Source organism: Spizellomyces punctatus (genome assembly GCF_000182565.1).
Source record: "Spizellomyces punctatus DAOM BR117 chromosome Unknown supercont1.8, whole genome shotgun sequence".
NCBI lineage: Eukaryota > Fungi > Chytridiomycota > Chytridiomycetes > Spizellomycetales > Spizellomycetaceae > Spizellomyces > Spizellomyces punctatus.
The window spans coordinates 873,798-894,468 of NW_015971544.1; the positions used below are offsets into that span (position 1 = coordinate 873,798).

Consider the following 20,671-nt stretch of genomic DNA (forward strand, 5'->3'; position numbering starts at 1 on the left):
TTTGCCGTCCTGAGCCGTGCTTGTTTTAAGATTTGCTAAACATGCTCGTTCATGCATAGTGAGATCCATTATTACTGAAATTATAGCAACTTGTGCAGTTCATTCCTGATGACTAGGATGTGTGCATATTTGTCATAGCGGGTACATCTAGATTATACCAAGGGGATTCACAACTACAAGATCAATAACGTTAGATAACTATCTAAATCCGACCGACACAGCCATGGAGCTGCGGAAGAGATTGCTTATTTCCACTCCTCTGGTCACTTTTCTTTTGGAACTCGGACCCGCTTTCACCTCTTTTGACTTGCGGACCACCTCCGCTAGACTCTCATATGCTACCACGCCCCTAAACCGGTCCCATCGTCCGTCTCCCGTTATGGCACTCCGATAAAGGTCTCTCAATCCCCGCACATTCATGAAGACCTCATATTTTATGAGAACCCATGGATCCCGGTTCCGTGAATCCTGATCACGATTCAAAACTGCGTTGGCAAACAATAGCGCGCGGATATTTTTATGTGGGATGGTTTTTGTGTCATGGTAATGTAGTGCAGCACCTAGTGTGAGTGTCGTAAGGCGGAGGCAGTTTTCGAGAAGGGGTGCAAGGGAGGTAACGATGCGAGGTGTCATTAGAATGTCCTTGGTGTTACGGAATTCGAGCACTTCTACGTTTCGTGCGTGATGAGCAATGCAAGGGAGTACTTTGTGGGATAAGAACTGGCAGCAGGATAGGTCAAGTTTCTTCAACTTTGTGCTGTATGTTTTAACCAAGGTCCGTACACCCACATCGCTGATAGTTGTAGACCGGCAACCAATGCTGATCAAGCGGGGACAGGTCACAACCAAGCGATTCCAAAAACCGTCATCGACGGACATGCCGCCAATGTCAAGAGTGGTAAGATTGGAGGGGTATTGGGTAATTGGGTCTAGTCTGTTGAAGTAGAACATATCGCCGTCACAGGAAGAACTTCTTGTCCACCGAAAATGGTTGAGAGAGGAACAGTTCTCAATCACCTGGCCAATCATCCTGGCCTCTTCACCGTGACGAGGCGCCGACTGAAGATCGAAAATCTCCAATGTTGGCGCATGTTTTTCCTCAAGAACTCTACAAACTCCCTCTCCCATCCCGCATCGTTCCATCGTGAGACCCTTCAACGGGTCGACTGCTTCTAGAAGCTCGACCAGGTCCTCTTCAGATGACCAACCACCCTGGATCGTCAAGTATTCTAGCTGAGAGCCGAGTTTATTCAGCCCACTGGAGAGGAGGAGGGAGGTGGGAGTATCGAGGGTCAGTTGAAGGCGCATGCGCGGAGGTTTGGTCAGAGTCTTGAGAAGCGAGTTTAGTAGAGCATGCGTGGTGATCTGTTGCTCGTCCGAGAGGCGGCCAGGTCGAATCTTAAAACAAAGATCAATCTGCCATACCATAAACAGATGTTAGCGGAAGGCTCATGGAACGCAACAGACCGAAATTATGTACCTTCTCGACCCGTTTCATCTTCTCCAGTACCTCAGTAAGAACACTAACCCTCTGAATAAACTCTTCCCAAACCACATTCTCATCTCCCCAATCAGCACCCCACCCAGCACCTTCATAGCAAACAGAAACTCCAATTTGTCGAACATAATTTGCTCTAACGGCCCCATGTTGCTCCAGCTTTCCAATCAAACGGACCAAATCCGCCGCACTCACACCGTACCCATTCGCGACCACAAGGTGAAGGGACTTCCACAGCTGAGGTATGGCGACATCGGCCCAACTGCGACAAACTTGGGCACAACAAAGAAGGTCTCGCTGGTCAAGCTCAAACGGGCTGGAGTATCTGCTCGTTGTCGAGAATTGCGCAAAGAAATGATAAAGGATGTCATGGTTGAGCTTTTGCATTGGTCGACTTGGTCGAGGTGGAGGTGATACAACAGTTTTGGAGCACTCGGTATCGTTAATGGATGCAATATGAGAGTCGATGTCTGCCAACCGGTTTTTATGTCGGAACATGAATGCAGACCTAGGAAAGCAACGAGCGGGATCCCAATGGAGAATTAAGCGTGAATAATGCAGATGATCCCGGAATCCTCGGGGGGGCTCTTTGCCATCGTCCGTTTTTATACTCCGCAAACGTGAAGGATAGCTCCTCCTTCATGAGGCTGATTGGCTTCTATCTTCGGAGCATCTGGAAAGTCAAGCAACAGTCTCTTTGAATAGAACTGCACAAACACCGCTTTCTAAATGATAACGTTACTATGTCTGCTCGCCAACCGCGTATCGTTGTTGAAACGCATTGCTATTTTGAGGCCTGTAGGACGGATCCTCTCGCTCAAACTGTGTCTCATAGGCCCTATACATCCTTTATTCTAACAACGCAATGACGCTATATTTAGAAACTTGAAGCTTGGGTACTGTCGAAACCTGAAAATGTACGAAAGTTCAATGAAGAAACTATGCATGCACCATTCAGCCAGGAGTGTCACAAAGACTTCCGCGAATAGCTGCTAAAAGTTACTGCATGTGGACTTGCAATTTGGGTAAAGAAAGGTGCACAATATAAAAAAGTGCTCCTTCCAGAGTATATGCGAGATGTGAGGATCGAACTCACGACCTTGAGATTATGAGACTCACGCTCTACCAACTGAGCCAATCTCGCGTGCTGATAATGGCCAGGCAAACAAATTTCCTATTCATAACTTGTTTGGTTGCTCTGGAAAACGTTTCGCGAAAACGCATTTGAAGATGGTCGTTACAAGCGACGATTACAGTTACCTTTACGTATTGCTATTGTACATTCAGGATTGAACTGACATTCACGTCATTTGTGGAGATCATCCCTTCCGTTAGAAGACATTTCAATGACATTGTTATGGAAGGCAAATTTTTCTAGGTAGTCTTCGTAGTCATCATTGATTTTGCTCAAGGGGTCTCAGTTAGCAAGATGTATGTGGTAGTGTAGGATATTATGTATGTGTAAAGTCTGTGCGTAGCTTATTCAAACAGAGTAAGTTCATGGCTACAAGGTACATGCACAGTACGAACACGTCTTCAGATACACCCTTCTTGAGCTCAGAAGGTAGACCATTCCCTAGAATCAAACGCTACTGTTCTAAGCCATATGACCGCTGAAGAAAAGAGCGGCTCGACAGTAATTATGTTGGCTGCAACATTGAGGAGTCGCTTGGCAAAAACGATAGCGAAGTATGGATAAGGTGGAGGAAAGAAGTTCACTAAAAGCGATTAACCCTGCCATGATTTCCATGAAGAACGCACAAGAATCCAAACAAAATGTAAGTACCCACGTATAAATGCGAGATGTGAGGATCGAACTCACGACCTTGAGATTATGAGACTCACGCTCTACCGACTGAGCCAATCTCGCGCTGTGGAAGTTCTGCCATTTTATAATCAAGTTGAAACGAACAAATTGTTCAGATGAATGATGACCTAACCCAGCCGAGAGCCAAATGGCACCGGCAGCTTTGGTGGTCATATGAATGGCACACATATCATTTCAATGCTGCAAACCACTCACACCGCAAAGGGTCCCAGTCGAGCTGAAACCAGAGTCACCCCAATAAAGTTGGCCCAGCCGATAGCTCGCGTCGTAGCTCACCACTTTCACTATGACTACATATATCCCACCACAACTTACGTGTGAAACAGAAAAATCGTATAGGCACCGATCAGGACCCTCTGGCTGCACCTTTCGTAAACCGCAAGTTTTTCACACTCCGATCACTGTGCCACTAATGATAGGTATCCAAAAAGAAGGATTTTATGTCATCAGTCATGCTTGTATCGACTATTATGCAAAAGCCATCAGGACGATAATTTTAACAGAAATTTGCCAGATCGCATATGGAACTTGTTTTGGATATGCGCAGAAGGCAACCACCCGTTAAGGGTCTGAGCACAGAAGCGAGAAAATTCTGTGTTATTTTTTGTTTATGGGCTCTGGGATGTGCAGGTGTGCCCAAAGAGTCAGTTTTATCTCGGGAAAGGCAGAATAAAAGGAAAGGTACAGTACTCGTCTACCCCCGCATCATCCCGACTTGCTTCCTTACACGATGCTCGTCACCAGCACTTTCGCGGCTCTCGTTACCGCTGCGGTGGTCGCTGCTCAGACAACGACGAATGCCCGGGTAGATCTATTGACGAATGTCAGGCCGGAGCTTGGTTTTGCTGCTTACACACCCGAGGATAAAGTGCTTGTGGCCCAACAGGCACAGGAATTGTTGAGCATTTATGTCAATCAAGAGTCGAAGATCCAGCAGTGTTAGTGAGATTGCAAGTCTGGAGCATTTGAATAGAGGTACTGAATTGCTTGTTAGACGGTGTCGACGCCCAAGCTGGCATTGCGGCGATCGTCCCCACGGTTGGAAATATGACGGATAAAGAATTTCACTACACGTTGGCCAAGCATTTCCTTTCTCTTCGCGACTTCCACACAAAGTAAGAACAGATCTTGCAAATCTCACATTGCCAACCTTGGACACTCACATTTCTCCGTGCTATAGCTACTACATTCCGGGTCAGCATAGCTGCTTCAGTTTTATGACACCTTACTTGTTTGACTTTGTTCAGAGCAACGACATCGTAAATGAGCCCACGGTAGCCGTTCGGTTCGTCGCTCAGGATGCTACGTTCCGAAAACTGGTGCCCAAGGATGCGTTGGACGTCAAGCCAGGAGATCTACTTGTATCCGTCAATGGGAAAACCTTCAGGGAGCACTGGGTGCAGACGCAAAATATGACTGGTGGCGCAAACCAATTTGGAGGTTACAGGGCTGCCCTGAGGTTGTTGACCTCTATGTCTGGAGGGACGCATCCTGTGCCCGAGAGCGATCAGGTTAATTTCGTGTTTAAGCAAGCGAATGGTTCGCTGTACAATGTCACAGTGCCGTATATTGCTGTGGCAGATCGCGACTGCTTGGCAGATGCTCCGGGAGGTGGTTCGGGAGGTGGTCCGAAAGGTGGTACTTCCTTTGCGCCTCCTCCAACACGACCATCAAAACGACCAAAGTTCAATCCAAAACTACCCCTTGCTATTATGCCTGGTAAGTCTGTTCAAAATGTTGCGTGTCCATCTCAACTGTACACGGATGATCCCATAGCTTCTCACCCACAGACCTGGGCGACAATGAGATTGCCGGAATAGTGTTTCCCGACGATTACGCAAACTACAATCTAAGAGCCACGGCCTCAGGGATTGTGAAGTGGACCATTTACAACAACAACAATGCCAACCTCGGTTTCATCCGTCTTGCGTCGTTCACCGAGGTCGATGTAGAACCCAAGGTAGCTGTCAACGCAATTCGGGATTTGTTGGTGAATGAGCTCAAGGATACCGCAGGTCTGGTCATAGACGTTCGCGGTAACGGTGGAGGGTTAGTCTCTCGTCTTTTGCATATCGATTTTACATCTGGTTCCTTATGTACGGATCATAGGTACATTGTCACGGCCGACACGATCCCCCAATTCTTCGTGGCCGACTACGAACCAACTACCGCTCGCGCGCTGATCTCTGATAACAACGAGCAGATCTTTGTCGAAAAGGGTGCAGAAGGACAGGACTGGAAAGCTACGTATCTTACCGCCAACCCTGGGGACAAGTACACTGGCACTGTTTCTTTCACGTCCAAGGAGACCGCCAACAAGATAGGACAATTGTACCTGAAACCCGTGGCTGTCTTCAACAATGCCAAGTGCTACTCCGCCTGTGATATGTTCAGTGCAGGCATGCAGGACCATGAAGCCGCTCTTATTATCGGTGAGGATGCCACGACTGGCGCTGGTGGTGCCAATGTCATTGAACACCGATCATATCTGGAGGAGGTACTTCCGGAGGTGTATTTGCCCCTCCCCTACCAAAAACCGGGCGAACCTCTTCGTTACGGTGCCCCTGACATGCGTATCGCCTGGAGACAGAGCGTCCGTGTCAAGAAGAATGCTGGAAAGTTGATCGAAGACATAGGAATTATCAGCGATACTGTGGTCCGTCCGGTACCAAGTGACTTTGCTGAGGCAGAAAAGGGCGTGTTGACGCAGTTGGATGTTATTGCACAAAAGCTGCAACAGTATGGAGCAGCTACTGGAAAGAGAGGACTTTACTGTAGGTTCACCTGCTGCTCGTTTTTTTCTATCATTTTGGTGGCACGTCCTAACCTTCGACGTAGTCCAATCACCTCTCAATGCACAACGACTCACCCCCGCCAGCCAACTCCGTTTCAGGTACGACTCCCAATACATCAGATACCTCGAACTTCGTAATGCCACCGACGTAGTGGTTGGCACGTCCGTTCCATACCCCTTCTCCGTCCGCAGCACCGGTTACCTCAATGATACACAGACTGCAACAGCACTCGGCAATTTCAAGTACACCATTGTCGGTTATGGTAACGACAATAACCAGGTCCTGAAAACCAACCGTGTCCTCAGTGTCGTCCCCGACGCGTCGCAGTTCTTGAATATCACAACGGGAACAAATTACACCTACAGGACCAGTGAGTCTCTGGCATTTAGCGGTGTATACAACACGGACACGGCCCCCGAGAATGGGTGGATTGTTCAAAACAACACTATTACGGTCGGCAATGGGGTACAGTACGCTGATGATGTTGAGACTCTTTTCACAATCTTCACAAATATTGCAACGGGCACCAACGCGACGTTGACGACTAGCTACAGTTGCCAAACCGAAACTGGATCCGATTACTTGACTGTGTTTGCCAGAGCAGTTGATGCCAATGGTGGCGGTGAGGAGAAAGAGCTTTTGAAAGTGTCTGGCGCTGATAACCAGGCGAAGACCGTCTCGTTGGCGGGATTGACTGGCAATGTCGAGATTGGGTTCAGGTTCAGTTCCGACAGTGGAAGGAGTGACCTGGGTGTTACCGTCCAAACTATTTCTATCGCAGCTTGAATGCTGATTCGAAAAAGATTTGCCTTATGCCGACTCGTTGAAGCCATCATTGCTGGGGACATTAGGATTTGAACTATAATCATAATTGTTAGGCGATAAATCACATAATATATAGAACCTAGAATATAGAACTAGAATATAGAACTAGAATGTAGAACCTAGAAATTAGAATATAGAGGCGTTGATCGCTATGCGTAGTATGGACCTTAATGCTTCTATGATATACCATACATTCTGTAACAGAATAGAATAACTGCGTGATCGCAAGACAAGAGCTTGCAAAGGAAAAAAGGAATAAACAAATAGTGTTCCTTATCGCTCTCCGTTCCATGATCATGATCGCGTCTTCCATGACTCATCCGTGTCCGCGCATTTCAAAACCTGGGGCATGTATTTAGCAGTTGCTCGACGACCATCCCATCTCAGTTGAGTCTCCAAGTCCTCTTTATTTTGTTGATCATGTCGGTGCCAGGCGGATATCGCCAGGTTGTGGACGACGATGTAAGTTGTTCTTCAAAATGATCGGATATGTAATGTCAAGAGGCTCACCTTGGCAACACCTACAGGCAGACCTCGAGTCCCTGGGGGATGTAAGCCATTTTCCACCGTAGCATTACTTGAATGTTTCTCGCGTGTAACACCTTCTGGATAACAGGACGACGCTTACACCCAACCACATACCTTTCGGGAACGTATTTCCTACTGTTGGCGCCACATTGTAGACTGGGTTGGCGGAAAGCGAGCGGCCATCGCTCACTGCGCGGGCGTTACCATTGCTATCCTCACCGTCGCTCTTGTCTGGCGGTTTGTCATCTCTGGACCTGATTCACCTGTTCCTGCACCCGGTGTACCCGCGAAGTGGGATGTAAGACTTCCGGATTGGATTGTCCCAGAGCATTATGATTTGGATCTATCGGAAGTGGATTTTGAAAAGTTGGAATTTGGTGGGTCAGTGGATATAACTTTGGATGTGCGCAGCGCTACGAACTTTGTTGTGGTACATAGCAAAGATTTGGATGTCGATGGTAAAACTGCTCGATTCGTTGGACCCGATGTGGATCTCGTCCCTGCGGCGGAGCCTCGACCGGAGAGGCAGTACACGGTATATTGGTTAGAAAGACCTGTCTCAGCGGGGAAATATAAGCTCCACTTGCAGTTTAGAGGAAAGTTGACAGATAGTTTGAGAGGATTTTACTACAGCGTGTATCGCGGGGAAAATGGCAAAAAGAAGTTTATCGGTACTACACAGTTTGAGGCTACAGATGCTCGGAGGGCTTTTCCGGTAAGATTCGGGAGATTCCACTGAGCATACGCATTATCCCCTTTTTGCTCATCTGTCTCATTTAAATCTAGTGCCTTGACGAACCATCTAAAAAGGCAACCTTCCAAATCAATGTAACGGTACCTGACGGTTACCACGCTCTTAGCAACATGCCTCATTTGTCCGTTGTCAAAACAACCACCGGGCAGCGTCGTTTTGTCTTTGACACAACCAAACGGATGTCGACCTACCTCATCGCTTTCATTGTCTCCGATTTCGAATCAATAACATCACATACATCCCGCGGCGTAGCCGTTTCCGTCTGGACACCGCCATCCAAAACGCATCTCGGAGAATACGGCTTAAAGGTTGCTACAAAGATTCTGGACTATTATGAAGGACGCTATGGAGTCAATTACCCGCTTCCAAAGATGGATTTGATTGCAATTCCGGATTTTGCTGCTGGAGCGATGGAAAATTGGGGCTTGGTTACGTATAGAGATACTGCCTTGCTATATGATGAAAAAAGTTCATCGGAAAGCAATAAGCAGCGGGTTGCCGAAGTCATTGCACATGAACTTGCTCATCAATGGTTTGGAAATCTTGGTGGGTATGCTCGTGATTTCGTTAGGAGGATTGAGCAAGAGAAATGGCGTCATACTGAACCTATCCAATGTTTTAGTTACAATGGACTGGTGGAATGACCTCTGGCTCAACGAAGGCTTTGCTGAATTCATGGAATACAAGGGTACCAATGCCGCGGAATCGACGTGGCGAATGGACGACCAATTCGTCCCTGCAGACCTGCTCCGTGCCCTGGAAGCCGACGCATCACAGTTTACGCACCCTATCGCTGTGCAAGTCCACGATCCCAATGAGATTCAAGAGATTTTTGATGATATTTCTTACGGGAAGGGATCCTCGATTTTGCGAATGCTTCAAGCCTGGTTGGATGACGCTCTTGGAAGTGACACATTCTTCAAAAGGATACACGCCTATCTGGAAGCGCACGCTTATCAGAATGCGAAAACGCTTGAATTATGGCAAGCTCTGTCGGATTCGCATGTAGATGTGGGGGCATTGATGAGTACTTGGACGGATCAACCAGGATTTCCTGTCGTCCGTGTTTTGGATGAAACCACCCCTGGGCAGTTGGTTGTCGAACAGGAGAGGATGTACCTTGCAGCGCTGTCCAAAGATTCCGATGAGCATGCAGAAAAACAGAAATGGCAGATCCCCTTGACGTATTCCGTGTATACATCCGGAAAGAAGCCCGAAATCTCCCGTGCAACCCACATCGTCAAAGAGTTGGGCCACGTTCAGATTCCCACCAAGAGCACATCGCCGAATGGTGTCCCGCTTTTGAATGTAGGGCGTACTGGCGTGTATAGGGTTCAATATCCTACATGGGTTTATAAGAAATTTGCAGAGCTGTTGGGAAAAGATCTAAACGTTTTGGAACCAGTTGACAGGGCGGGCTTGATTGAGTGAGTAGTTGTCTTGTGATGCTGATACCGGTGTACCTGATACTGATCCACATCATTCAGTGATGCTTTCGCGATGCTTTTGTCTGGCCGGGAATCTGATGCGACCATTGCACTTAACCTCACTCGCCTCTTAACAACTGAAACTGACCCCATCGTATGGCAAACTCTTCTCCGAGATCTCAGGACTTTGGAATCATATCTCGTCTTCCATCCTGGCTATGGCAAGCTCCTTTCCTACGAACTCAAGCTCTTGCACCAAATAATCCAAAAAGTTGACTGGGAGGACGACGAATCAAAAGCGAATCAAGGCCATTTGATGGCATTGTTGCGAAGCGAGGTGTTGGGTAAAGCCGTCTTTTTGGGAGATTTGGATACCGTTGAAGAAGCGTTATGGTATTTTGCAAAATTGAAAAATGGGACCTCCGTGGAGTTGACTCCGGATGTGTTGGGCGTCGTTTATGATGCTGGGGTCATTTGGGGAAGTGAAGGTATGTGATGAGCACGCGACTAGTCGGGCCGTGATAGTCTTCTCACTACTGACTGTTGGTGATGGAATAGCGGACTATGAGTGGGTGTATAAGTCATACTTGTCTGCTACATCTGCCCAAGAGGAACAGAGGCTGCTGCACGCACTGGCGTCGGCTCGCCAGCCGTACCTCCAACTACGTACTCTGACGCTGGCGCTCTCTGCGCACGTCCGGAAGCAAGACTTGCATAGGTGTGTCCGTTGTTTCCTTTATAATGATGCTTGTGATTCATCATGCTAACGGGTTCAATGCACAGACTCATAGCTCAAGTCTCTGAGCAAAGCCCGGCAGGATATCTGATCACTTGGAACTTTATCCGGGACAACTGGGATGCACTTCTCGCCGTTGAGTCCTCATCAGGGGATTACACCCGTCTCAACAATCTTGTTGGAACTATTGTTGGGAAATTTGCTCAAAAGTCTCTGGTAGAGGATGCTGAGCGATTGTTCGTCAGAAGAGAGGGAGACATTTTTGTTCCTCCTCGGATTGATATTCCTGTCAGCAAGGGACTGGAGAAGGCCAGGCAGCGGGTGCGGTGGGTGGAGGTCTACGGCGACAAAGTTGGGGCATGGTTGGCTGGCGAAGTGGAGTAGAAAGAACAAGCGTAGATAGATGGACAATGTAACATGATTTAACCCTTATTCTATTTACAAGACATGTTGCGCATAGGATCAGCTGACTGTTCCGTTGAGAATACTCTTGACCCTTACAAAGCCCTTATCCGTCTGTAGCGGGACGCCCTTGTACGTTGCTACACCCTCCCCATTTGTGCCCAAATGTGGTTGACAGGCTTCAAAAACCTTACGTTTGGGATTCAAGACCGTGTCTATGGGACCTTGTGGAAATCCTTGTGCATAGACCTTGTCGCCAGGCAGACTTGTAGAAGGCGGCTCGAGCACTTCGACCAATGTCGTATTGAAAGCTGCCAACAGCATCCCTTCTGATCGAATGCCGCGCAGCTTGGCTGGTTTCATGTTACACACCACGACCACATGTTTATTCTAATAACCGCGCGGTATTATAAACAAAAAGCCGCGTATTCAAATCATCCAAAGGCATACCTCTAGATCCTCCACAGCATAAAATCGCTTTAGACCACTTACAATCGTCCTCTCCTTATCCCCTGTATCGATCGTCTCGACATACAGCGCATCTGCGGAAGGATGTGAGGCGACGGAAAGGATTTTACCTACGCGCAGGTCCAGGCGATGAAATTGATCTTCTGCAGGTGTGGATGGGGGAGGAGGCGTTGAAAAATGTCTAGTGCGCGGGAGAGTATTGCGGGAAATATGTGTGCAGACATGTCTTGCACGCTGTAGGATCATGATGGGGGTGGTTAATGTACTTGGACTTGCAGGGATATGAAGGATTGATCTGTTCGATCAAAGTCCTTTGCCCAAAATCGCACTCAAAATGACACCCGAGAAGAAGGTGCATCATGTGACATCCAACTCAACCGCTTAGGTAATGATCTAGTTCTTTCAACTAATGTTTGTTTTAGCCCGTAAATATTAAGATTAACGAAAATACAATATACAAGTTGAAGGAAAGATTCTACGGCAATTGGATGCAAGGCTGTATACAGATAGGATGGGGCTATACGATTACAATTCCTGGATGCAGAACATTTGACGATGGGAATGAAGGAATGAGTCTAGTGAAGATGCATCATGTTCCCTGACGATGCGAAACATGCGCAAACGATATCGAGAACTTTGTGGGTGCAGAAGTAAGAACGGATCTCGACGTCTTGTCATCGCTTCATCTCTTTCAGCTAGAAACGCAAAATGCAACCATATGATTGCCTTAGTAAGACCAGCAGATCCGCCAAGGAGGGTCCGAGACGAACCTTTTTCATGATTTCCTTCTCCTTGGCAGTGTTTGCTCTCCTCTTGAAATACTTCAAATTGTTCGCCACCTTTTCTGAACCATCGTCCTCCTCTTCTAATTGAACTCTGTGACGTAAATCCTCCTTTCTCTTCTTCTCGTCAAGTTCTCGCCGCTTCGCTTCTCGCTTTAGTCTCTCATTCTTCCGAAAGTTTTCTTTATTGAGGACTGGTTTTTTGATACGCTTTGAGGAATCGCTGATACCTGTGTCAGGCGTACTTCGTTTTGGTTTTTGCGAGGTTTGTTTGAGCAGTATATCCTGCCATAGTAAGTGGTGTTAGAGGAATGTGTGCAACAAAACTTACAAAACAGCCTCCATACCAAGGCTTTTCTTGTCAGTTTTTGTGACATTTGGGCCAAGTTCTAGAGTGACCTATCGGTAGTGTGTACTAATGTAAATCGTGGAAGCTCGTCTCAGTTGTTCTGTTGTTCTATTAGCCGATCTGTGGTAAGTCGCAGGAAGTAGAAGATGTCGACAATGCTTTACTTCTACTGTGCTCGACATTTGGACGCTTTCGCCCAAGGCCATACCGTAACCATAGCAACCACGAGGCATCCGAACCTCAACCGAGCATGGAAAGCCTCTGCAAAGCTCCTCGCATATAACATTCACGATAAGCAGCATATCGACAGCGTCATTTCAGCAAGGCAAAATGCTTTGATAGAAGCCGAAAAAAAAAAGTGGGGAAGCTCGGTCACTAGAGACCATTACAAATCGAAGATTTGACTTAAGGAAGCGACCGACGGAGCCCACTTCTGCGGTATCGAACCCATGGCCAACTGAGGGGCTGACCACTGCGACACAACACCACACGATTTGAGCTGCAAACAAACAAATGTCAACGTTGAGTAGGTCCATCTAATGGCTGTTTTGCTCGAAGGCAGAGACAACACTGGCTCACGAGCAGATTCGCGATGGGCCATCACTCCTGGCACTAGTAAGTTTGGCCAAAAAGTGGGAAAGCTCGGTCCCTGTGCTGACCTAATCTGAGGATTTGATAAGAAGGAAGCGACCGACGGAGCCCACTGATGCGGGTGTCGAACCCATGGCCAACTGAGGGGCTGACCACTGCGACACAACACCACCCAAATTGAAGCTACAAACATTAACCTATTAACGTTTAATCATCCATGTGTCATCCAATAGCAGTTTTCCTCTAGCTATCGTTAAAAGAAACCTTGAACGCAGAGACAACATTGGATGAGTGGCTCATGAGCGGATGTGCATAGGTCACTCACGCCTGGCAGTAGCCTTGCCCAAAAAGTGGGTGAGTTCAATCACTCAGAGTCAATCGTGAGTGAAGGAAGCGACTGACGGGGCCCACTCGGATTCGAACGCGTGATCAATCGCCTGGTAAACGCAACTGACCACTACGACACGAGTCACTGATATAATTTTTCTTATTGCGAGCATATTATGCGCATATTCCTCGGCCCATGCAGGCTATTGTTCTTCTCACGACGACAGCCCGCAAGGAGGACTACCGGTATGCGAAAGTTATCCGATTGAATACTAAAGAATTCAAAGGCTGGATGCTGAGCACTTACAATCTCTTCAGACTTTCAACTGGCGGGATGCATTGCAATTCTGGGGATGAACGATGAAGAGAGTCGATTCCAATAGCGCAGAATGCAGCTGGCCATGTCTTTATGCAATTCCCTTGCGGCCATCCACATACCTGCAGCCACACCCACAAAAAACAACTGCAAAACGAAAGGCAAACGCCCAAAGAAACAAGTATCTGCAAAGTGTTCAATATGATGTAAGCGATCAGACATGGGTGATACAGATGAGTCATTATTTCCCAGACAACCCACAACACATCAACCGACCGGAAAGCCCGCACATTTCCATTAATGGTGACGGCTGTCCAAATTGGCACATTTTGACCACTTTTTCCATCTTACTTTTTCGAACGCTCCTTGCACGCTTCCCGACTCACTAAAGGACACAAGTAGAGAGCACACCACAAGTTATTGTCATTCAAGAAGACTCGTTTCGCTTTCTATCGCTGACGGAATTGGCACTCGGTAAACGTGAAAAGCCGTTCGCCCATCCTTGCCGAAAAAAGGACAAACTGCTGCATATCCTATCACCTCTCCCGCATGCAGCGGGCATGTTGCCGCGTCTGTCGCTATTCGATTAGGGGTGCTGTCTTCACATATTCACCGAGAGTTTGGAAGACTTTACCAAAGACATGTCTTTCAAACTCAACTGGCCGACATTTTCGGCAGAGTTTATGGAGAAGGCACAGCAGCAACTGACAATTGCGCTGAACAAGGGGGAGAAGCCTTCCAACATTGTGGGAAAAATAGAGGTCAAAGAATTGAACATGGGAACAAAGGTACAATACGTTGTGCTGTCACTTCTCAATTATGGTTAACCTATATTGGGGTTTGTAGCCGCCAGACTTGGAAATTCTGGAAATTGGCGAACTGCAGGAAGAACGATTTCGTGGAATCTTTAAAATGGCTTATATTGGGGATGCTTACGTGGAGCTGCAAACCAAAGTGCAGGTTGGTACTATTATTGCGGCGGAAGTGCTTGTAGAAAGTAAAATGACTTTTGACGATCATCTAGGCAAACCCTCTTCGAACACCGACTACAACTCTCAAAATAAATAACAGAGGTGGCATTCTTGCTGCGAATTGGCCGCTAGTCGTACCGATGCGTCTTCGCATCAGTAACCTTGTGTTGCGGGGAATCATCGTATTGGTCGTCGACAAGCACAAGGGGGTGACGCTTGTATTTAAAAATGACCCCTTGGAAAAGGTCGATGTCAATTCGACTTTCGACAACATTCCAAACATTCGACGTTTCTTGCAGCTGCAGATCGAGACGCAGTTGAGAAAAATGTTTCAGGAAGATCTACCGGCTCTGATACACAATCTATCCTTGGTTTATTTGCAACAAAAGAATGGCGGATCGACTAACAGTGGACATGCGTGGAATCCATCGAATCAGTCGCCCGCGGAAAACACCCCGAAAGGGCACGTGGAGCACGACGAAATATCCTCCCTGGATAGCGGATATCACAGCGATGAAACTATGGTCGGAAAGCAACCTGAACCACGGACTCAGCGTGAAAAGTGGATTGGAAATGATCCGATAGATGATGACGAGGATGACGATGCTTGGGTTCATGGATACATTTTCTATCGCAATCTCAGTGCCTCATCGGGAGCCGCAGACTATGGACTTAAAAATCTCTCAGTTCCGAAACCACTGCTCAGTGACCGTGTTGTTTCACGCTCGCGGACAGTTGAACGGCCAAATTGGGAATCCATGTCCCATATTGCATTCTCCGATCCGGGACCATATTCTACACCACGCCGGAGATACTCCAACCTCTCCGATCATTCCCTTCATTCCGCAGGCTCTGTATCTAGTCTACGCCACCCTTACATGTCATACGAGTCTTTCTCCACACGGCCACGACTACCCCCTCGAGCGCCGAGCTCAGCATCCCTCGACGTCGATTTCGGTCGAGGCTGGACTGGCGACCATTACGATACCCGATCGCTCAAACCCTCTTTCTCTTCGCATTCAGAGAGCGATTCACGATGGCCCAGCACGGACCTCAATACGCAAGACGATCACAATTCCAATTCCCGCGGACCGGTACAGTTTCCCAGCCGTATTGTTCTGAAACCTACGGACAATCCCCTCGCAGCGCATCTGGCTAACCTGATGAACTCAAATCACACCATATCACCGCATACTCAAAGTGAGGATATCGAACATCTAGCATTTCGTGCGCATCCTGGAAAGAACACAGCTAAGGAGAATGGACTGGTTCCTGCTGGTGGTCCTGGAAGTTCTCAGACTGCATCGAAACGCTCATGGCGAAGTCGCAATGTCATGAAAATCAAACTTCCTCCGGGGGTGGTTGTTCCCCAGGCGTTGATATCTCCTGGGCTCACTGAGAGGATGTTGGAAGCTGGCTTACACCCGCAAACTGGAGCGCCCTTATCTGAAGGTTGTCAGCGAGAGACGAGATGGAGGAAGGCAACATCAGTGAAGAGTGACGGGGCAGCTGAAGCTGACGAACGACGACGCAATACAGGCATAGTACGAACCATGTCAACAGGTGGATTGTCTCGCATGGCTCTCGATAGCCAACAGCATCCCGGTCGGCGACCCTCTCACTCCTCACAGCCCGTCCTTTCCCAGCCTCCATCTCAACGACCACCCTTACCGGGCGACGTCCGATTGAAGCATCGTCGCCCATCATCCCGAAGTACTGTTAGCGAGGACCGAGTATCAATTGATCGACATCGCGTCAGAGGCAGACGAGTGTCTTCGAGCGCGAGCCAGCATGAAGGAATAATACTCGAGGAACCTGGAAGCAGCTTTTGACGAGAAGGCTCTATGGGATTCAATAGTAGTTAGTTTGTAGTGACAGTCGACAAAAACCGCACAGGCTAATACATAGTGTGGAGGTGATTGAAAATGGCACTACATACATACAGAGGACCCATTATTATCCGGATTAATCCGGTTAATCATATCGCATAATCAGAACCCCCATCTATTGCTCAAAGCGGTGTGGCATGCATATAATGTTTTTTTTTAAACTGCGGTGAGGTGCATGCCAAAGGTCTATAAAAGGGGGGCCTTTTGCTCCCTCTTCCCTCTTTCCTCTTTACCCATCCTCGACTCTCTAACCATCTGCGCAACTCTCATCGCGACTCGGTCCAATCATGAGAATGCAGATGTGGTGGTGTCAAGGACCTCGACCGCCCGACAGCAACCGTGATCAGAACCAGCGGCAACCAATCGGATCCCATAACAAAACCTACTATTATGCTGCCACATTAGTTGAGCTTGGTTGGTATGTATCGATGGCATTTCTTGCATTTCTTGTCATCGGGTCATCTTCTGACATGCAGTTTTTTTCTCTAGTCTCCAAGCCTTGTCACTGAAAATCCTACAGCTTGCGAGTCTCCCCAATGTTGCGAAGACTCTGGCTTCAATGCCATCAAGAGTTCTGGATCAAGGCCTAGTAGGGACCGCGTGTGGTGGTGGGCAGTTATCCGGTTAGAACCAACCGTTACGTATTGCGTGTATAATTGTCTAGTAGTAGCTTAGTTAGCTTTTCCGAACCGGTTGTCGCTGGTTTATTCCCTGGTGTAGTAGCTAGTGCCAGTTTCTGTCACCTCTACACTATTACATGAAGCATGATTTAATTGCCATTACCATGGCAACAATGTGACAAAGTGAAATCCAGCAATTGTGAGTTTGGTTGGCCAGTAGTAGAATCCGCAGATCCCGTCGCGCAAGCTTGAGAACGACGGTTTTTGCCATCGCCTTTGTTGCCTTTCAATGTTATATTTTAGGAGCATCAGAGCAAGTCGGCCGGCCGCTCATTTACTCGGCAAACGTTGTCTCATGACTGCTTCCGGTCGCGGCCGGGCAACGACTACACCCAATCACAGCTCACACGCCGCCCGACGGGTGATGGGTTTGTCGAGCCATCTGAGATCCACTGACTTGCCAAATTCAGGGGGAGTAGCAACGGTATGCTCAGGTGCGGATGTTTCCTGTGAGGGATCTGGTGCTAATAGATTGAACTATGGACAGATGGCAACTTCTTCAAGCTCCTCAGGACAGGTCGAGGTCCGACACCAGAAGATGCAGTCTGTGCGACTGTTCCTGCTGAATCGTCCTAAGAGCTTGAATGTCCTCAACCGAAGCATGGTGAACAACATCGTGCCTCAACTTCAGGTGCTCAAGCTACTGTTGCAAGCATGTGGTTTTCAAGTCCTAATTCCTTGATTAGGTGTGGGAAGAATCAAACCTGTGCAAAGTCATTGTGTTGACGAGCGTGGAAGGACGGGCGTTTTGTGCAGGTGGCGATGTCAAGGCTCTAATTACGGGTGCTTTGTCGGGGAAACCTGAGGATCTGGCAGAGGCGCTCAAGTTTTTTGAGGAGGAGTATCAATTGAACCATCTGATTGGAACATTGAAGAAGCCGTTCATTAGTATCATGAATGGGATTACAAGTGGGTTTTGTGGAGAGTTTGTCATTTGTTGCAAAGACACCAATTTATGATTTGCGCTCAACAGTGGGCGGAGGTGTTGGGTTATCGGTTCACGCACCTTTCCGAATTGCTACCGAGAACACTTTGTTTGCGATGCCAGAAACTGGCATTGGGTTGTTCCCAGATGTCGGTGGTAGTTTCTTTTTGCCGAGGTTGGATGGAGAGCTGGGCACATTTTTGGGATTGACGGGGTGGAGGTTGAAGGGGGAGGAAGTATTGTGAGTACTTTTTTGACCACGTTCTGGGAATTTGGAAGTGTGGCGTAGATTGACCGTGGATTTGCTTGTGTGGAAAAAGTCAGGCTGGCATTGCAACGCATTTTATTCCCTCTGCACGATTGCCATCTCTCATGTCTCGTCTTGCCGAATTGGAGACAGATGAGCTGGATGTAATCAATGGTATCCTGGAGGAATTTGTTGGTAAGTTGTGGCAGCTATTCTTTGGATGCTATAGGCGTGGAATTCAAAGATTCTTTTTTTCTGTATCAAAGGCGACATCGAACCTTCAAAATGGAATACATGGAGCCTAGGCGGACAGATTGGAAATGCCATTGACCGGTCAGTTGTAGCTGAGCCGATCTGCTAATAATGTTATCATTGACGATGTCAACAGATGTTTCAAATTCAACACCATCGAGGAAATCATTTCTGCCTTAGAAAACGAGGCATGTATCCTCCCTGACTGATAAATATTTGATTCTACTGTCTAATGTCACGATCGACTATTTAGAATACACCGTGGGCTGGTGAAGTTTTGGAAGAGTTGAAGAAGATGTCACCGACCAGTCTTAAGGTACATACCTTTTTGTATGGATATCCTAAGATGCCCCTCCCTGACGAAATTAACCTGGTATTATTGTAGGTAACTCTTCAACAACTACGGAACGGGAGAAAGCTAGATCTTGCGTCCTGCTTCCGAATGGAGTATAACATGGCCCGAGAATTCCTGGTAGGAATACACGCGAGGGTAGGATGAGCTTCAGAGCACTGATCAACGGGCACCATGCATTTAGGATACACCCGACTTCTATGAAGGTGTCCGCGCCAAATTGATTGACAAACCCCCCAGAACTCCTAAATGGCAGCCGCCATGGGAAGAGATGTCCCAGCTCTCTCCGAGCATTGTTCAACGTTACTTCACTCCGGCAGCCCCTAGTCCAAGATCTGTGCCAAAAAACAGGTTCGTTGCATGTTATTTTCTGTGGCTTGGCATCAGCGTTTCCTGATGGTCGGCCGGTAAGCAGTAGGATACCTTCGGAGAAGTTGCGCTTCTTGACCTCCTTAACTTATCATGACTACCCCCATCGAACGCTGTCCGGACTCCCAAGCGTTCATGATATTTATCGCGTTGTAATAGGTCAGTTTCATTGTCCTATAGTCCCTCGAATATAACGTTGACATGACGTACAACCCGCCAGGAGAGGGCCGAAGAGGTCAGTCCCTCGCCGCCCCACAGACGAAAGAAGAGGTCGTCGAATGGCTCGAACAAAACTGGGGGGCATATGATTCCGGAGTCATCGGCTCGGAGCGACAGATGCTTCCCCAGATTGTGACCATTGAAGGAGGGTTCGGACGGGGAAAAGCGGGTTTGAGAGAAAAAGTTCTGTCAGTTTTGGACCGGTATGTTGAGGAGGTTAGCAAACCAGGTGTGCAGAAACGATTGGAATGGAAGGGACCTAAATAGGACGGTTCTGAGAGGTTGACGTAAGGGGCGATAGACGGGCTTTCCTATCTAGTGATGGGGAAGCGAGGGTGCGTTTTCATTATATACACTTTCTTTTCAGACATGAATAAAAAACGTCATCGTTTGCACTTTCACAGTATCAGCGTGCCTAATGCTACTCATCATCAGCGGGCCTGGCGTATATTGGGCTAAAGGCATAGAATGCGGCGCTACAGCCAGCAGAAACAACTGAAAATATGGTTGACAGGACGGCAAAGGCAATCCGTGCGTGATACGTCTTATCTACCTATCATGGAAACAAGAGCGCATGAGCACCAGTTACCGTATCGCTAAACAGCTTTACTGGAGTAGTCAGTGGACCATACCACTTCAGCCTCCTGCACCACGTAACCCACAGGAACCTTTGGCAGATATCTCAAAGTCAGAACGACTACCCCAAATACAGTGGCAGAGACAAGCGTGACGATAGATGTCCGTGAAACATTCCCGCTCGACGTTTTAGCAAATCTACCCCCGAATTTTTATTACAATACCATCATACGGTTGATAATGACGCTGATACTCACGCACTACTGATCAAGAACGCAATAATACATGTCCCGCCTAGGAGAAGTGTAGTAAAGAGGGCCCAGCCAATGTTCAAGATACGTGGCGAGGGTAGCGTCGTTGCTTGCGCAGCTACTGGGGGTGCTTGGAAAACGAGTAGTAGGAGGAGAACCACGAGGGAAAAGTGCTGAGAGTGATGCATGCTAACAAACAGTTGTATAATGACCAAGGTAAAAAGAAACGGAAAAGAGGATGATCGCCGACCGGACGCGTTGATTCGTAAGCCGTCCGCAGTCTTTGGGAGTGTGAAACCAGCTTGCACTCTTCT

The 20,671-nt window shown here is 47.8% G+C and overlaps 8 protein-coding genes and 2 non-coding genes across 10 annotated transcripts; 4 read left to right on the top strand and 6 right to left on the bottom strand.

Annotated features, from left to right (window-relative positions):
- Window positions 1-97: 97 nt before the first annotated feature.
- SPPG_05165 (uncharacterized protein) lies at window positions 98-2,293 on the bottom strand. Its single transcript, XM_016753391.1, has 2 exons — window positions 1,481-2,293; window positions 98-1,416 (listed from the first exon to the last, which is right to left on the bottom strand). The coding sequence occupies exons 1-2, from the start codon at window positions 1,994-1,996 to the stop codon at window positions 199-201; spliced, it is 1,734 nt and encodes a 577-aa protein (XP_016607828.1). The 5' UTR covers window positions 1,997-2,293; the 3' UTR covers window positions 98-198.
- Window positions 2,294-2,569: 276 nt separating this feature from the next.
- On the bottom strand, window positions 2,570-2,642 carry SPPG_10109. The gene has a single exon. It is a non-coding gene; the product is annotated as a tRNA-Met (tRNA).
- A 653-nt stretch (window positions 2,643-3,295) lies between these two features.
- Window positions 3,296-3,368, bottom strand: SPPG_10110. The gene has a single exon. It is a non-coding gene; the product is annotated as a tRNA-Met (tRNA).
- Window positions 3,369-4,056: 688 nt separating this feature from the next.
- Window positions 4,057-6,907, top strand: SPPG_05166 (uncharacterized protein; the record flags this gene model as incomplete). Its single annotated transcript, XM_016753392.1, has 6 exons — window positions 4,057-4,264; window positions 4,321-4,441; window positions 4,507-5,045; window positions 5,117-5,375; window positions 5,436-6,100; window positions 6,165-6,907. 6 exons carry the CDS (start codon window positions 4,057-4,059, stop codon window positions 6,905-6,907), a joined length of 2,535 nt encoding a protein of 844 aa, XP_016607829.1.
- Window positions 6,908-7,304: 397 nt separating this feature from the next.
- On the top strand, window positions 7,305-10,874 carry SPPG_05167 (uncharacterized protein). Its single transcript, XM_016753393.1, has 8 exons — window positions 7,305-7,408; window positions 7,474-7,497; window positions 7,563-8,189; window positions 8,261-8,774; window positions 8,851-9,655; window positions 9,716-10,143; window positions 10,214-10,373; window positions 10,439-10,874. The coding sequence occupies exons 1-8, from the start codon at window positions 7,367-7,369 to the stop codon at window positions 10,773-10,775; spliced, it is 2,937 nt and encodes a 978-aa protein (XP_016607830.1). The 5' UTR covers window positions 7,305-7,366; the 3' UTR covers window positions 10,776-10,874.
- Window positions 10,796-11,565, bottom strand: SPPG_09261 (methionine-tRNA ligase, beta subunit). Its single transcript, XM_016757418.1, has 2 exons — window positions 11,244-11,565; window positions 10,796-11,183 (listed from the first exon to the last, which is right to left on the bottom strand). The coding sequence occupies exons 1-2, from the start codon at window positions 11,505-11,507 to the stop codon at window positions 10,854-10,856; spliced, it is 594 nt and encodes a 197-aa protein (XP_016607831.1). The 5' UTR covers window positions 11,508-11,565; the 3' UTR covers window positions 10,796-10,853.
- Window positions 11,566-11,671: 106 nt separating this feature from the next.
- Window positions 11,672-12,554, bottom strand: SPPG_09262 (uncharacterized protein). Its single transcript, XM_016757419.1, has 3 exons — window positions 12,391-12,554; window positions 12,032-12,328; window positions 11,672-11,956 (listed from the first exon to the last, which is right to left on the bottom strand). Exons 1-3 carry the CDS (start codon window positions 12,418-12,420, stop codon window positions 11,936-11,938), a joined length of 348 nt encoding a protein of 115 aa, XP_016607832.1. The 5' UTR covers window positions 12,421-12,554; the 3' UTR covers window positions 11,672-11,935.
- A 1,379-nt stretch (window positions 12,555-13,933) lies between these two features.
- SPPG_05169 (uncharacterized protein) lies at window positions 13,934-16,680 on the top strand. Its single transcript, XM_016753394.1, has 3 exons — window positions 13,934-14,414; window positions 14,473-14,586; window positions 14,651-16,680. Exons 1-3 carry the CDS (start codon window positions 14,268-14,270, stop codon window positions 16,427-16,429), a joined length of 2,040 nt encoding a protein of 679 aa, XP_016607833.1. The 5' UTR covers window positions 13,934-14,267; the 3' UTR covers window positions 16,430-16,680.
- Window positions 16,681-17,290: 610 nt separating this feature from the next.
- Window positions 17,291-19,934, top strand: SPPG_05170 (uncharacterized protein). Its single transcript, XM_016753395.1, has 12 exons — window positions 17,291-17,590; window positions 17,654-17,797; window positions 17,853-18,075; window positions 18,140-18,332; window positions 18,412-18,533; window positions 18,605-18,671; window positions 18,727-18,778; window positions 18,844-18,906; window positions 18,976-19,062; window positions 19,127-19,293; window positions 19,358-19,470; window positions 19,532-19,934. The coding sequence occupies exons 1-12, from the start codon at window positions 17,396-17,398 to the stop codon at window positions 19,795-19,797; spliced, it is 1,692 nt and encodes a 563-aa protein (XP_016607834.1). The 5' UTR covers window positions 17,291-17,395; the 3' UTR covers window positions 19,798-19,934.
- Window positions 19,824-20,647, bottom strand: SPPG_05171 (uncharacterized protein). The gene is made up of 3 exons (XM_016753396.1): window positions 20,364-20,647; window positions 20,163-20,304; window positions 19,824-20,083 (listed from the first exon to the last, which is right to left on the bottom strand). Exons 1-3 carry the CDS (start codon window positions 20,543-20,545, stop codon window positions 19,952-19,954), a joined length of 456 nt encoding a protein of 151 aa, XP_016607835.1. The 5' UTR covers window positions 20,546-20,647; the 3' UTR covers window positions 19,824-19,951.
- Window positions 20,648-20,671: the final 24 nt, after the last annotated feature.

Excerpts from the sequence above, each read along its gene's own strand:
- SPPG_09261 (XM_016757418.1), bottom strand. The coding sequence starts at position 11,507 with ATGATCCTACAGCGTGCAAGACATGTCTGCACACATATTTCCCGCAAT. Across the intron at positions 11,184-11,243 it reads ATGCTGTGGAGGATCTAGAG|AATAAACATGTGGTCGTGGT; the intron begins GTATGCCTTTGG and ends CGCGGTTATTAG.
- SPPG_05165 (XM_016753391.1), bottom strand. The coding sequence starts at position 1,996 with ATGTTCCGACATAAAAACCGGTTGGCAGACATCGACTCTCATATTGCA. Across the intron at positions 1,417-1,480 it reads AGATGAAACGGGTCGAGAAG|ATTGATCTTTGTTTTAAGAT; the intron begins GTACATAATTTC and ends ATGGTATGGCAG.
- SPPG_05169 (XM_016753394.1), top strand. The coding sequence starts at position 14,268 with ATGTCTTTCAAACTCAACTGGCCGACATTTTCGGCAGAGTTTATGGAG. Across the intron at positions 14,415-14,472 it reads AATTGAACATGGGAACAAAG|CCGCCAGACTTGGAAATTCT; the intron begins GTACAATACGTT and ends TGGGGTTTGTAG. Across the intron at positions 14,587-14,650 it reads AGCTGCAAACCAAAGTGCAG|GCAAACCCTCTTCGAACACC; the intron begins GTTGGTACTATT and ends ACGATCATCTAG.
- SPPG_05171 (XM_016753396.1), bottom strand. The coding sequence starts at position 20,545 with ATGCATCACTCTCAGCACTTTTCCCTCGTGGTTCTCCTCCTACTACTC. Across the intron at positions 20,305-20,363 it reads GCGTTCTTGATCAGTAGTGC|ATTTGCTAAAACGTCGAGCG; the intron begins GTGAGTATCAGC and ends ATTCGGGGGTAG. Across the intron at positions 20,084-20,162 it reads TGGTGCAGGAGGCTGAAGTG|GTAGATAAGACGTATCACGC; the intron begins GTATGGTCCACT and ends TTTCCATGATAG.
- SPPG_05170 (XM_016753395.1), top strand. The coding sequence starts at position 17,396 with ATGTTATATTTTAGGAGCATCAGAGCAAGTCGGCCGGCCGCTCATTTA. Across the intron at positions 18,779-18,843 it reads TTTCTGCCTTAGAAAACGAG|AATACACCGTGGGCTGGTGA; the intron begins GCATGTATCCTC and ends TCGACTATTTAG. Across the intron at positions 19,471-19,531 it reads TATTTATCGCGTTGTAATAG|GAGAGGGCCGAAGAGGTCAG; the intron begins GTCAGTTTCATT and ends ACAACCCGCCAG.
- SPPG_09262 (XM_016757419.1), bottom strand. The coding sequence starts at position 12,420 with ATGTCACAAAAACTGACAAGAAAAGCCTTG. Across the intron at positions 12,329-12,390 it reads AACTGACAAGAAAAGCCTTG|GATATACTGCTCAAACAAAC; the intron begins GTATGGAGGCTG and ends TTACTATGGCAG. Across the intron at positions 11,957-12,031 it reads AGAAGGAAATCATGAAAAAG|CTGAAAGAGATGAAGCGATG; the intron begins GTTCGTCTCGGA and ends TTGCGTTTCTAG.
- SPPG_05167 (XM_016753393.1), top strand. The coding sequence starts at position 7,367 with ATGTCGGTGCCAGGCGGATATCGCCAGGTTGTGGACGACGAT. Across the intron at positions 10,144-10,213 it reads GGTCATTTGGGGAAGTGAAG|CGGACTATGAGTGGGTGTAT; the intron begins GTATGTGATGAG and ends GTGATGGAATAG. Across the intron at positions 10,374-10,438 it reads CGGAAGCAAGACTTGCATAG|ACTCATAGCTCAAGTCTCTG; the intron begins GTGTGTCCGTTG and ends TTCAATGCACAG.